We start from the raw sequence: 14,177 nt of genomic DNA, 5'->3' as shown, positions 1-14,177 counted from the left end.
ACAGGCCACTCTATAATAGAGATACCTTCTAACTGCCACCCTTAGGAACTCACAGTTAAAATGCTGCTAACATACCTGCGATGAAGCATGATATTAATGTAATTTGACATCATAATATCACAATTGAATATTTGCGAAATGTAGAAGCTGAATATAGAAATACTAATCCAGAAAACAATCAATTAGCTGGTTAACGACAGCTAATAGGTCTATGACACTATCCACACCAATCCTAAACAACCGGCAACATTAGCACACAACAGAAACGATTTTATTATTTGTCGTATAATCAAACAATGACATACAATATAAATGCTAATAAGTAGCTATAATTTCATGTACAATTAAAACTATAACAATTACAGGCAGAGAGCGATGTATGCGCAGAAAGATGAAACTTAATAAGTCAGCTAAAAGTTATATATAAAGAGATTAATTTTTTTAGACATAATAATTGATAGACAATGTTACTTTAGTTATGGTAATATTAATATATGAGTCATAATGCTTGCAGCGTCCACAACCATAGAACTGAAATTCTAACAGCAACCAACTAATGTAAGAAGACATCAGCAAAAGAAGTCACTAGGAAGCTATTATAAATTGGCTAGAAAAAAATTACTTCTTTGATTACAACATCGAAACCAATTACTAATATTCATCCACAGTATGCTGTGGCTAATGGTTTGTCAAAAACTAGACATTCTAAATCTAAAACTTCATTTCTAGGAAAATAGGAATGCCTAGCAACTACTAACATTGTTACTACGTTGTGATGTAATAATCTCAATACTCAGCTTGATTTTTTACCATGTGTTGCAGATTGAATTTCCATGCTTGGCTATTCTACGCTTAGCAGTCATTTAGCACCTTTATGAAAGTGGACACGATCTAGTTTTTCAAAAGTGTTTCGTTTAAAGAATTTTGTATGCTTTTTTTCAGAAGTAAATTAAAAACTAGTAATATTCTTTGAAAGAAAACTGCCTGTATAATTAATGTTGAATGAGTATGGATACAAAAATATGAAATTGCAGCCAAGAAACGTTTGCTACAACAGCAATTATCTGTCCAATAAAAAGAAGACGACTCTTGCTGAACCATTGTGATGACTATCCGGACTTAGGTTTGTCTCGCTGGGCAGCATCCAAAGAAGCAATATTCAAGGCAGCAGCTATGAGGTGTATGAAGCTAATGAGGCTCTTCACGACAGCAACAGGAGCAGCCAGCACTGTCAGCAGTTTGAAAAGGCCGATGCCAGCCACTGCAACACCAAACAATGAGCGGGGTGAGTAGTTGCTAACTAGCTGTTCGTACTACTATCCTTTTTGGCCATTGTTTCTTATTCATTTTCCTGGGCTTTTTGTTTGATAGAGGTATCCAAGCTGAAAATCTATTGAAGCTTTCCTTAAAAACATTAAAGGGAAATCTATGCAAAACTTACTACTTGCGTTTATAACTATGTTACAAGGCGTTACAGTGAGTATTCACAGATATAAATAGTCCACTATCAGTTTTCAAAGTTGCCGTTCTGCTGAGCTAAATGAATACGAAGCTATAATATAACAACTTGGTTAGTTTAAGTTCCAAGAGTTAATGTTAGTAGTCATTGAAGCGCCACAACTGCTGTTTTTCTCTGCTAATTAAACCAATAAATATAATTAAAAAGATATTATCAATTATTGAGAATGCCTGTTGAGACTATACACATCGTTTTAATTAACAACAAAAAGAAATTCTTGACATCCTCTTTATCAAGGATATTCTCATATAGAAGATGGTACGTAGCATGATAATATACTGTATGCCAGCTTCAACTGGTAAATAAAACTATTGATAATTATTATCAAGGCAAGAGACAGTTCATCTGACTTCTCGGTAAAATATTTTGTCACTCGCACATGAGAATAGTAACATAAAGGTGTGTGCAGTTCAATACAAATGCATTAATTACTACATTAATTACAGTATTGTTAAAATGATAATAAAATACATAATTCTGTACTAGTAGGTTGCCAAGGCAATCAATTAATTGAAAATAGAAAAACATAAATAAAAAGAACTGATCGAATAAATGATAGACTTTGCTAATATTACAAGATATCATGATAAAATTATGGCAAGTTAATATTTTGAGGCCAGTTGTCCATGAGAAGATAAGCGTGCTAGACCAGTACACCCCATTGACTATGTAGATGTATTGCACTAGCTAAAATGATTACAACTAACAGCCATTACCAGCACCACAATTACGCTGAATTACTTTACCATGGCCTGAGCGCATGCCAACTTCTTCCACATGATTTGTTTTTGGTTTTTCTACCATTTATTATGTTGAAGTGATTGTTGTACTAAATATGGTCTACGAATTGCACACACTGTTTATGTTGACACCTCGCATATGAAGACTGTCCTCAGATCTATAATACGACTGCATGTATTATCTATATACATATAAAATTATTATATGCTTTTACTAAATGTACACACGTTCTACTTATACATATACTTCCATACAAGCATACAAGCCGAAATAGACATACATATGTTTTACATAATCATAGTTTACGCAGCTACATGAAAGACTAATATATGACCTACATAGAGTTTTATGTAGAAATTTACATGGTCTACATAAGTACATATATGGCTTACATAAACAGTATAATATCCTCTGCTCTAACCATATGGTTTGAACTGTTCCAAAACTTCCTAATCATTTGTCTATGAGTAAAATGGAAAAATATCTCATCTTCACCTTCCACAGTACGTCAGGCAGACGATGAATTTCACTGGAAGCACAGAAAATGCCTAGATGTTTGCATGAACAGTTGAAGCATGAACAACTACTTCGACCAGCAAGTACATAAAGAACAATTGAATTATCCAACATGCCACCCACCTGTTGGCCCTGGCGTGAAGAACAGCAGGTAGAGTCCTGTGTAGAACATTTCATTACCAGCGCACATGAAGAAGAGAAATTTCTGCAACCAAGGCACAACATTCCTTGTTACCAACAAAATAGAATTCTACTTGTGGTATATTGAAACATAAGAGAAGCCAACCATAATTCAAAACAACATTTTAACAAACACATAATGTAATGATAAGGAATATTTTTATATATATAAATCTCAAAGTCCATTGTTCGGTTGGTCCAGTTATAGCAATTACAATATGGAAATGAAAGATGCACTTTGTGCTGGATTTGATCTCGGAACCTCTCATTCACCAAGAGATAACCTAACCAATCGAGTCGCCATGTCAGTTAAAATATGCATAGCACTCTGCAATATGCAACATCACTAAAGCTTGCTCTCACGGCTCTTGTTAGTGAGTTTAGCAATACGGATAGTAGCTTACTCAAATTAGTCATTGAACATGGGCCAGGCTAATGGCAGGCAACTACATCACCCGTCTCTGTTTATAAGCTGTTTTTAATACCTGTGCAATGCCAGGTATTTGGCTAGTATTTTTATACATATACATTGAGTACAAAATAAGCAATCTATACATTTGCAAAGAAACTCAACTAAATAATGAGCTAGCTGAGCAGTTATTAAGCAATAATTTAGACAACCAAATCATAACACTAATAGCAGGTCTTAAATCCTCCTCAGTTGAACTCGGGTTTTGTCTGACAGGTTCCGCTCTCACTCTGATACTATAGGGTAGGCCGAATTACTATGGGGAATACTATGGGATACTACTAGGCCGAATTACTACAGCTGCCCAACATTTAAAATTCAGTAATAAGATCACAAACCCAATGCCTAAAATATTTCACTATGCCAAACCAAATCTTTAAGAAACCCATTCCGGTCTTACGCAAATAAATAAAACCTTGGCTACAGAATCGGAAACTAGCTGCGCTTTTACACAATAAGACATGAACTTTGGCTACAAAACTAGGGATTAATTGCCTTTTTACGCAAGAAGGAAGAAACTTTGGCTACAAAATTAGGGGCTAGTCGCACATTTGGCAACAAACAGAAGATACTTTAGCAGTTTATATGACATAACCAAGAAGTAGATTTTGTAAGGAAGATATTGTTGGTGCCTGTCAGTATAAGCTAGAAGCTTATTGGAGTTGTCTTAACCTTTTTAAAATCTTTAAAATTTCTATCTACATTCACTTGAAATAAATTAACTGAGGCATTTAATTAAGCAAATCCCTGATTATTATTTCATAAGATTACAAAAAAAGCAACACTAAATAATAAATCTACACAAAAATAACATTGAGGAGAGAAAGCAATACGCATGTAAACATAAGTAAACATATTTCAACTATACAAAATGAAAAAAATTGCCAGTTTCAGCAGCATTACATTGTGGCACAAAAAGAAAGTCATTCTTAGAGTATATTTGCATACTTTTAATTGTTTGAAACGACTTGATGTATCTGCAAATTTCAGAAGACTGCCCCATATTATAGGAGAGCCAAAACAAAAATGAACTAAACACTGATATACTGACTATCCCAAATTATCAAGCATGTTTGACTCATTGGTTGGCAAGCCACGAACAATCAGATGTACTCTATTACAAACATTGCAGAGCAGCACCTTAGTGAGTCGTTAACAGAAACCATACCATTTCCATCATTAGCTGGTTAACTAGTTCCAACTAAATATAACACTAAATTCTACTCAATACCAAATTTAATTATACTGTGAAGTATCACTCTTTCAAATAGTAACATGAATATTATTTTCATTTTCAATCCCGGATTATTTTTATATAGTGCTATATATATATATATATATATATATATATATATATATATATATATAATGTTTTGAGCTCTCATTTGTTCAACCAACAACTCCTGAACTTCTATTCCTGCACGCTAGTGATCTCCTGCTTGCGCCTCCTTTTATGTGCACTCACTTTCTCCATCAGCAGTTTTAATTATATTTGTCTAATTTCATCATTCATAATTTTTTTGTTTCCAAACTTTCAGGCCAGGTGGCAGACACAGCACATCCTATATAAACGACTCTGCTGGATTGTTCTAGATTTACCTCCTCAAATGGTAAGACGAATCCTCATGTTACATATTTCCTATCTATTGGTAATTTTATGAGGGTTAATGCACTTGGAAGCAGTCACAATGAAGTGCACAAGAAATGAGGCTAGCAGTTTTAGGATGGATGGGCTGTGCCAAAACCTCCCAACTAACGATGATGAGACCGATAGGTAAAGCTAGATCAAGGACACATTGGCTTAAAGTCACTATGTGGTAACTAAAGCCTTGAAATTTCTTTGAACATCATGAGGGTATAGTTTGAGTCACCACAACTCTTGAGAGCAAAGACTGGCAGGTTTGGATTACCACCCAACCTGCAAGGCCGAACAGTCCACCCATTCTCTTCCGAGCTTCCTTCTAAATGTCATAATTCCATGAACAGTTACTTTAAATTGCTTCCAACTGACCAGTTAAAAATTCATAACCACATGAATCCATCACATGATTTGTCAGACCTTGTTTCTTTGGCTAGTTTATACCAATTGAGAAAAGCACTCTAACACGCACATGACCTCTAAATTCATAACTGAAGGTTATATGAAAGCACCAAAAACGCAGTTTGGCTTCTTGGCCATCCTTAAACAAGTGCAAGTACAAAGATTAACTTACAAACGCGCTAAGACCAGAGATAGGAACAACATTTCTAAGATAAAATCTTAAAAGCTATAGATTGATACTAGCTGATGAAACTTACCCTGTTTGTGTAGTAGAAATGGAGAATTGGATTCTCATCCAAATCAATAGCTTTGTGACTAGTCCGGCCTGAGAGGATTGTGCTAAATAACACATGATAATACATGTGCTAATAATAATAGTAATGATAATAACCAGTGCTAGGAACACTGTTGTCTCACATTTGTAAGTGCAATACCAAGTAACTAGAGCCACTTCTATCCTTTATTTGGTTGGACATTGTGTCTCACAGCATATCACTATTGTAGGTAACTAAACAACAGAACATAAAACAGATTGTTAAAAATATTTGTGAACCTTGTAATTTCTGCATACGATGAGATTTATTGTCATGGACTACTTGATCTAAAACATATTTTATGTTTCCCATGTAGATCCCCAAATTTATGACATATCTGGCAAGTAGACAGACTTGTGAAACTATTGGCTGGTTTGAAAAAGGACCCTAGAATATATCTTCAGCTTGGGAAAGTAGATGTGTATGACACTGATACTGTGAGAGGTTTATAATCACAACTAGCAGGCAAAAAACTTTAAATTCTATGTATAGAGTCAGATGACCCTGTTTTAACACTAGCAAGTGATACGATAATGTGATAAGCCAGCCATGTTATCTTCATCTAAGCTTTAATTTGCGGAAGCGCCATAAGGCAACCTTTATGTGTATGCAGTTGTATGAACTCATGCAGATGAAATCAATTACGAACTCTACAGAGAATTATATGTACTTCTTATACATTTCTACACAGAAGCTCATATACAACTACGTGTGTGTGTCCGTGTGGTGTGTGTAGATGTACATAGGCTGATACTAGTGTGGCTAGCTTGTAAGCAAGCCAGTATGTGTAGCAATAAGTGCACATGAAGGACTAAACATGAAAAGTGTCTCAAATACAACCAAAGATTTACAAACATTAGAAACTGAGAGCAATTTCAAATACTACAAAACCTGACTTGTGCTTAGAAACAAAGGTTTCCTACTTGTCTGCAGTAGACAATATTAATAGCTAGTAGTAAGACAAGTGATGCCAAGGATATCTTTTATTTTTCATCAGATAACCCGCAGGTTTAAAAGGCTGGTTCTCAGAAACTGGACTGAGTTATTTGGTTTCTAAACTCACAAACTTTTACCAACCTGGCAGAAGCCACGGAGCACATGCGTGTGAGGTTTCGATAAAATCGACAGACAGACACAATGACAAAGTGGGATTTGTATAGATAAGTCTAAGTTTTTTTCGATAATATAGCATAGTAAGTGACAACTGGATAAACTATACACATTGATAATATAGTCCCACGACCAAACACGAGCGAAGCGATTGTTTGGGAGATTTATGATAATCCCACGACCAAACACGAGCGAAGCGATTGTTTGGGAGATTTATGATAATCCCACGACCAAACACGAGCGAAGCGATTGTTTGGGAGATTTATGATAAATACTTATGTGCACACAACTCACGAAAATTATTCATCAACGGCCGTCGCAAACTCTTGTACCGAAATCTCATCAACGAATTTAACCATTTTTCAATGGAGTCGTTTAAGTATAATAACGATGCAAAACACATATAAACCTGTTTAAATATGTTACCAAGTCTTTATTATTTGTAGAAAATTTCCTAAACCTTACCCATCTGATCGGATTATACATAAATAGACAGATTAATTCGGCCTGGAATCGTTATTAAAACTTGACAAGCCTTATTTTTATCAAAATTAAGACTGGCAAACGAAATGCCGAGCGACAGAGAATAGAACCATTAGGTCGTGCGCATTTCACGAAAAAAAAACACGTGCACATTTCACCAGTCTATAGCGTTGGCCAATTGCCGAAGGTTTCTGTAATTAACGTAGAAGTACTGAAAAGCAATCGTCTTTTTTTGCCGATTTCAAAGTAACTGACATTTTGGACACTTATGAATACTTTGGTATTCCAACTGATGTCCAAAGCAGTGAAAGTAAAGGAAATGACGATATTTTTTTAACGATTCTTATGAGATTATTACAATATTTAATTATAAGAATAATTATTCAATTTTATAGGATTTAATTATAAGAATAATTATTCGATTTTATAAGATTTAATTATAAAAATAAGCATTCGAATTTACAAGATCGAAGTATATAGTGACCGATGTTGGGCAATATGTTACTGTTATTATTTTTTCTAAATAGTTTTGTCAAAATAGATTTTCTAAAAATCTATATAAATATCACAACTTCTTGATATTGTTAACTATGACATTTTGAAATGTAAACAAAATTGTGCATTGGTTTTCTATTATTACTGTATTACTATATTAATAATATTGGTTATTCTAATAATATCAGTGCATTTTACTTCTAATATTGCATTTCTCCTATTGCGGGGAAAGATATAAACATATAATCTTTTCCTTTCATTATTGCCGTTTGTTGTACATAATAACACCCAGTACATTACAGCTACCATTGCAGTTATCCTATTGCACTGCAGTGCCATTTGACTGCTAATATTGCATTTCTCAACCATCAGTACCCGTTCTCTTTTCCAATATCACCTTGGTCGTGGGCTGTATGACGGGGGAATTTCTAATATAGTGAGTGACAACCGGATAGTTATACACGTTGATATAAGTAACAATGAGCCTAAATAACTTATTTAGTAAGAAAATAACGTGTCATCACAGAAAGTAGTCAGTAGTAACATTCCTATGCTGTTTATTATATGTTTAAAGGTAACGTGTCCTAACATCTTTCATGCTGATAAATTCTTACAAGTCCTTCGCATGCTAATATATTTTACACGAGTTTATGCCTAACCAATATACCTATATTGCAATGAGTCAAGCATTTGCAAGAAAGCCGTGGAATTACATAAATTGAAATGAAAAATTAAGTTCAGATGTCGTGTAATGTAGTATATGTAAAGTTTCCAATGCCTGGTAGTAGGCTATGTGATAGTGCAGCATAAGAAAACACTAATGTATGGTAATACGGTATATGTAAGAATATAATACAAGATGTTTTGAATGTGTTAGGAGGTGCATATATGAAGGTGAAAGACCAGCCATTTATTGATTTCAGGTAATGTTTTACTAGCAGCTAGTAGCTAGACTCTATCCAACATCGTGTTGTCTTTTAGCTTCAAGAACATTACTACCAGAATAAAATGAATTCTATACAGTTCTATTAAATGCATAACATATGAATATACATTTTTTTTATATTACACGGCCTTCTTTCATGATTATTGGCTCATTTAAACCTTTAAGAACAAACATCAAAAGCATCAGCTAACAATCATAGTCCGTATAACATGGTGGATGATTTGTGAAAAAGCGATAGTGAGTAATGCCGATTATCAAGAAACACGTATGGATATATTATGGTCCAAGCAGCAGATCACAGGCTCAGGTCATTGTCACACCCACTGACGCTGAAAGATGGCTCATCCGACTCCACGGTAAAATATTTTGATGCTTGTGCACGAGAACCGCTACACAAAGGTGTGAGCAGTTAAACACGAATACAGTAGAACCTTCACCAATATTATAAGTAGAGGTTCTACTGTAGTAGACTCTAATAGAGCTGCCAATTCTGCTTGTTCGAGTTGTTTAATTTATTTGCTGAGCAATGCAGAGATTGCAGAGTCATTAATGATTCCAAGAGAGAGGATGAATGACTCACCTATGCAAATGAAGCCAGTGACTCGCTATATCAAGAGCTGTGCTCATTTGAAAAAGCATCGCGTAATCAGGGTAAAACATGGCAAGGGTGATGAGAAGACAAGCCGTAGCACACCGATCAGTCAGTTGATCTAACATGGCTCCAAACAGTGATGCTGCAGCGACACATAGCAGGACTAAAGGTTAAGGTCAACTTGATAGATTGTAACTGGGTACTACTATGTATTTTGAATTGAATATGTTTGTGCAAGAATAAAAGTGCATTTAAAACAAAAACATTTTATTCAGGTATTGAAATTTTAAGCTAACATTAAAATATGTCTAATGATTTTGTACCTGTATTACAATGATGAGCTACATGGCAAAAGCAGATATTTACTCTTCAGTTGTAGAAGCATACAGTATATATATATATCAAATATATTTGATGCATCAAAAATGCATCATTTTTGATGCATTGTTTGCTGCCTCAAATCATTTTGATGCAGCAAACAATATTAAAGTAGCAAAGGTTTATGCCCAAATTAAGGTTACTTAAGTTTGAGATTTCCTGGTCACAGTGAATAGACATCTTAGAAGGGAAGAGGATACAAAAAGCTTTAAAATATTGATGCGAAAATGTTGATGATTATCTGTCCAAGCGCTGCCAGTAAATCACACTAGTTAAGAATGAAATTACCAAACTGTGTAATTCCAAACTCTACTATTTTGTCAACGTCAATTAGATGAAGTGGTATCATTGCTTCAGTATGAATTACAGCCGTACCTGAAGCAGTGAGACGAGCTGCGACAACAACCTATCATTAATGTTGTAATTTTAATTAATTCGTGACTGTCACGCCATGCTCTACGTGAATGACCTAGATTATAAACATTCGAAAAAATAAAATTTACACCAGCGGCTAGCAGATCATGTTTGCAACAAGACATGGATGCCTATTTAAATCCCTAGTTGCTAGCGACTAAGTTCAGCATTGCTGGAGAGTTGATGAATGCAAAGTATTGATATGCAAAATTAGGCAAGCAGGTCAATTAAAAAAACCTTTAGTTCTATCAGCTCAGAGCACATTGGAAGAAACGACTTTGCAGCAATTTTTGTCTATGTCCAGGCAAATTACTTAATGAATCAATTTTTCACACAAAGCTCCAAGAGAAAAACATCAGGCAAGATTGTGTCAGGTGAAGCGTCTGTTCGCAATCACTGCAGTCCGTGTGTATTAAATGCTCTTTTTTTACAAAAAGAGTCATAATATAAAAAATTTGCCGTGCTTACATGCATTGCAAGCTGTAAGAATGGTCACTAGAAGAATAACAAATTTTATTTAAGTTGCTAATGTGTAGTTCATGCGAATAAAAGAAGTTTTTATCTTATAAATTATTCCTAACAAATTGATGTACATAAAATTGATATTTAAAAGGTAAAACTGAAAGCACCGCAAACAAGAGTGTATTGTTCAAAATTGCATATCAAAGGTTGCTATAGATACACTAGCTTGACATGAAGAACCTTCCCTTGAATGCTTACACAAATGCTCCATTTTGTAATGGCACAAATGATTATCTTCCTGACATACTTTGATTGAGGTATCTTGCAGCATGACCATCTAATGCATCCAGCAGACCACTGATTACATAGCATGTCCCTGCTGTCACATAGTCGATCGGCATGTAGTAGCAGGAGAGAATAGCTAGAATTATTCTTGCATATCCTACAACCAAATATCTCTATGAATATTTTTGTATATGATATATAGAAACTTGCAACAATATTAGTAATATAATAGAAATGAGAGTATTTCAAAATTATTACCTAGAAGAAGCCCGAATTATAAGAATTAATTTGCTATTATGATACTCGATAAAATTCGGAAATATCAGGAAAGGTAATAGAGACTACCAGTGGCTAAGATGAAAGGGATATAGGATAGCTAATCAGCATTCTCATGCCTATTCATACATCCTGACACAATGCATAATTATCATCTTGAAAATACTACCGGTATCATCCGATAGCAGCAGGACCACAAGACCAGCCACATTTAAAAGAGTATGACAATGATTAAAATTTAATGAGTGCTCAGGCTAAGCAAATTATATATGTAAGGCATCACTTTTCTAGCAAATCACTGCTTTTTATACTTCATTCTTGAGCTGTACGCTCTATAGAAGCTTTTATTTTTCAATGACCCTTATATGACAGTAAGCATACCCGTGTATTAACTGAGCATCATTGATGAATAAACAATTAATTAACTTGTAGCAGTATATTATAAAAATGTTATACTGGTGCAAAAGATAAATCAGATGACGCATAATACGTCTAAGTGCTTAGTTGTACCTTTTACATAATAATGTTGAATACAGTAATATGAAAGTGATGAGTTATAAATATGCGCAATGTTTTGTAAATTTTGTCGTATAGAAACAAAAGCTGTATAAAAATGAAAGAAAATAACGAGGATGATAACTATTGAAATATGTATAACAAATGATGGCCATGAGATATCAGCAAAAGGTAGTTTTCTTTTTTTTGGCGATGTCCAACAAATGTGAGGCAAATTAGCTCCCAAGGTAATTTTATAGTAAGACTAGCGGAATGCCCGGCATTGCACGGGTAATAAAAACCAGCTTATAAACAGTGACAGCTAATGCAGTTGCCTGCCACTTGCTATTAGCCTGACACATTACCAATGGCTAATTTGAGTAAGCTAGTTAGAAAACTTATTATTGAACTCACTAATAGAGCCGTGAGAGCAAGCTTTAATGACTTGCGTTAACGCAGCACGGTATGCGTATTTTTACCCAGATAGTGACATATATCGCTCACTTAATCCATTAATCATGCGTAGCTTATTTGGTAAGATATTGTCCTGGTGAGCGGGAGGTTCCTAGCTCAAATCCAGCGTGAAACTGATATTTCGTACCTAAATTTTAATAGCTATAGCTGGACACACAAAATCGCACACAAATTTTGAGATTTATATATAGATTTAACATCACAGAAACTGGCCATATTTAATAAAAATTGTTTTTCAGCCTCCTCCTCCTCTTAATAAAATCACACAAATGTAAAATGCTCATTTTTAATCTGCACTATGCACAGAAGCTACCGCTAAACATTCATAGCCAATGCATATATAAGGCGATACTCGAATTTATTTGCAAAAAATCAACAAAACCACAAAAGGGCCTCTGCAGGCAGACCATGAAAAACAGAATGAGAATAAAATAAGTAAATTCAGGCTTATAGAAATAACGAATGTTGGAATGAAGGAATAACGGAAGTAATTTGTTGATTTTATGGAGAAAATCCACAAGTGCTGCAATTCTTTTGGTAACTATATAAAAAAATATATAGTTAAGCACTAGAACCACCAAGAAACACTGTTTAAATCCTAGGTATAACCATATGAACGTAAAACATTTTGTCGGTGTAATTGCGTAGTGGTTGTCATGAATGCCACACAGTGCTTTACCTATAAGATTAGGAACAAATACAAGAACTTCTCGTGAGGTCGTCATTATTCTGTTTTAAGAAAACAAATGCTGCAGATGCATCTACGAGATCAACTGTGCAGATAGCTGGAAAGTCCTTCCTAGTGACAATGTGAGATTTGTGAAACCTTTATCTAGATAATTATAGCCCAGGTTCCAGGTGCGCATAACACACATATAAAGTGTGTACGTTATGGCTAGACGAACGTGGACACTATCTCATCGAAGGAGTTAAATTATGTCACGGCCGTTTAAGTTGACTTAGTAGCATCATCGAAAGATCGTCGTATGATAAACTCGGGCAAAAGAAAAGGTAGTTGAAAACTATAGCGTAAAATTTAGTTCTAACTGCGTTAGCCATCTGTAGATTTTAAAAGCGACACCAAATCTAATGAGGTTTTATTTTACTTTAGCATCTTTTTTGTTATTCTTGTCATATAAGTCTTTTAGAGAAAGTTATTGAATTGGACGAACTGTTTTTAGGCAGCTTGGCCGCTGAGCGCTTAAACTAACAACATTTTAGATGCGCTCAGGTAGCCTATGTATTATATAATAATCTTGTAAATTTGAAAACGAAGGTATTATAAAACGCATTTGTATAATTCTCATTTTGGTTCATAACTGCAGCTAATTTCTAATGATAGTACTATTTTCTGTATTAAAAAGGTATTTTTTAAAGCATGTAGAAATACTAGTCTTCTGGTATTTTCATGTGAAGTCTTTTGTTGTAAACGTTTGTGATTGAAAACATCTGGATGTATTAATGTGTAATTTGGTTAGCGACACAAACAATAGTAGTAAATAAACTGAGGGACAACTTTTTGTTATCTAACTTACTGACCAGAGCAAAAGTAGTCGTAGGCTAGTCATTCCTGCTCTAGAAGGACTACTAATTTGCTAATTTTATTGATTTATTTGCAATGACCATTTTTTGTTTAATTAAATAAAACAGCAGTTTTAATTATACCGCTATGGCAGCATGTGTGATATCTAAGCTCTTTGCGTTTCTACCGAGAGATAATAATAAGCTAGTATGAAAATGTATTTTTGCTCCACAATATTGATGAAACTCTTTTGACCATGTGGGTTCATGTCACATCTCATCTTCAGCAATTGTGTACCATCATTTTAGATACAGCATTAATTTTACTACACACTCTTTTGGCACAGTTGTAAAAAGTAATGGTTTGTAGCAAATTGGACTCTTACTTAAATCCCATTCTCAAAATTGGAATTAAAATTATATCTTTTGAAAAGTGGTAATCACAATAGTCACAATTTTCTGTTAT

General features: G+C 34.4%; 1 protein-coding gene across 1 annotated transcript; it reads right to left on the bottom strand.

Annotated features, from left to right (window-relative positions):
• Positions 1-249: 249 nt before the first annotated feature.
• LOC137397839 (CDP-diacylglycerol--inositol 3-phosphatidyltransferase-like) lies at positions 250-13,035 on the bottom strand. The gene is made up of 6 exons (XM_068083976.1): positions 12,870-13,035; positions 10,968-11,102; positions 9,395-9,548; positions 5,724-5,805; positions 2,900-2,981; positions 250-1,261 (listed from the first exon to the last, which is right to left on the bottom strand). Exons 1-6 carry the CDS (start codon positions 12,913-12,915, stop codon positions 1,110-1,112), a joined length of 651 nt encoding a protein of 216 aa, XP_067940077.1. The 5' UTR covers positions 12,916-13,035; the 3' UTR covers positions 250-1,109.
• Between the last annotated feature and the right edge of the window lie 1,142 nt (positions 13,036-14,177).

This window comes from Watersipora subatra, chromosome 1 (assembly GCF_963576615.1).
Source record: "Watersipora subatra chromosome 1, tzWatSuba1.1, whole genome shotgun sequence".
Classification (NCBI taxonomy): Eukaryota; Metazoa; Bryozoa; class Gymnolaemata; order Cheilostomatida; family Watersiporidae; genus Watersipora; species Watersipora subatra.
The sequence above is the reverse complement of the archived record's forward strand: the minus strand, read 5'-3'. Positions and strand labels throughout refer to the sequence as shown.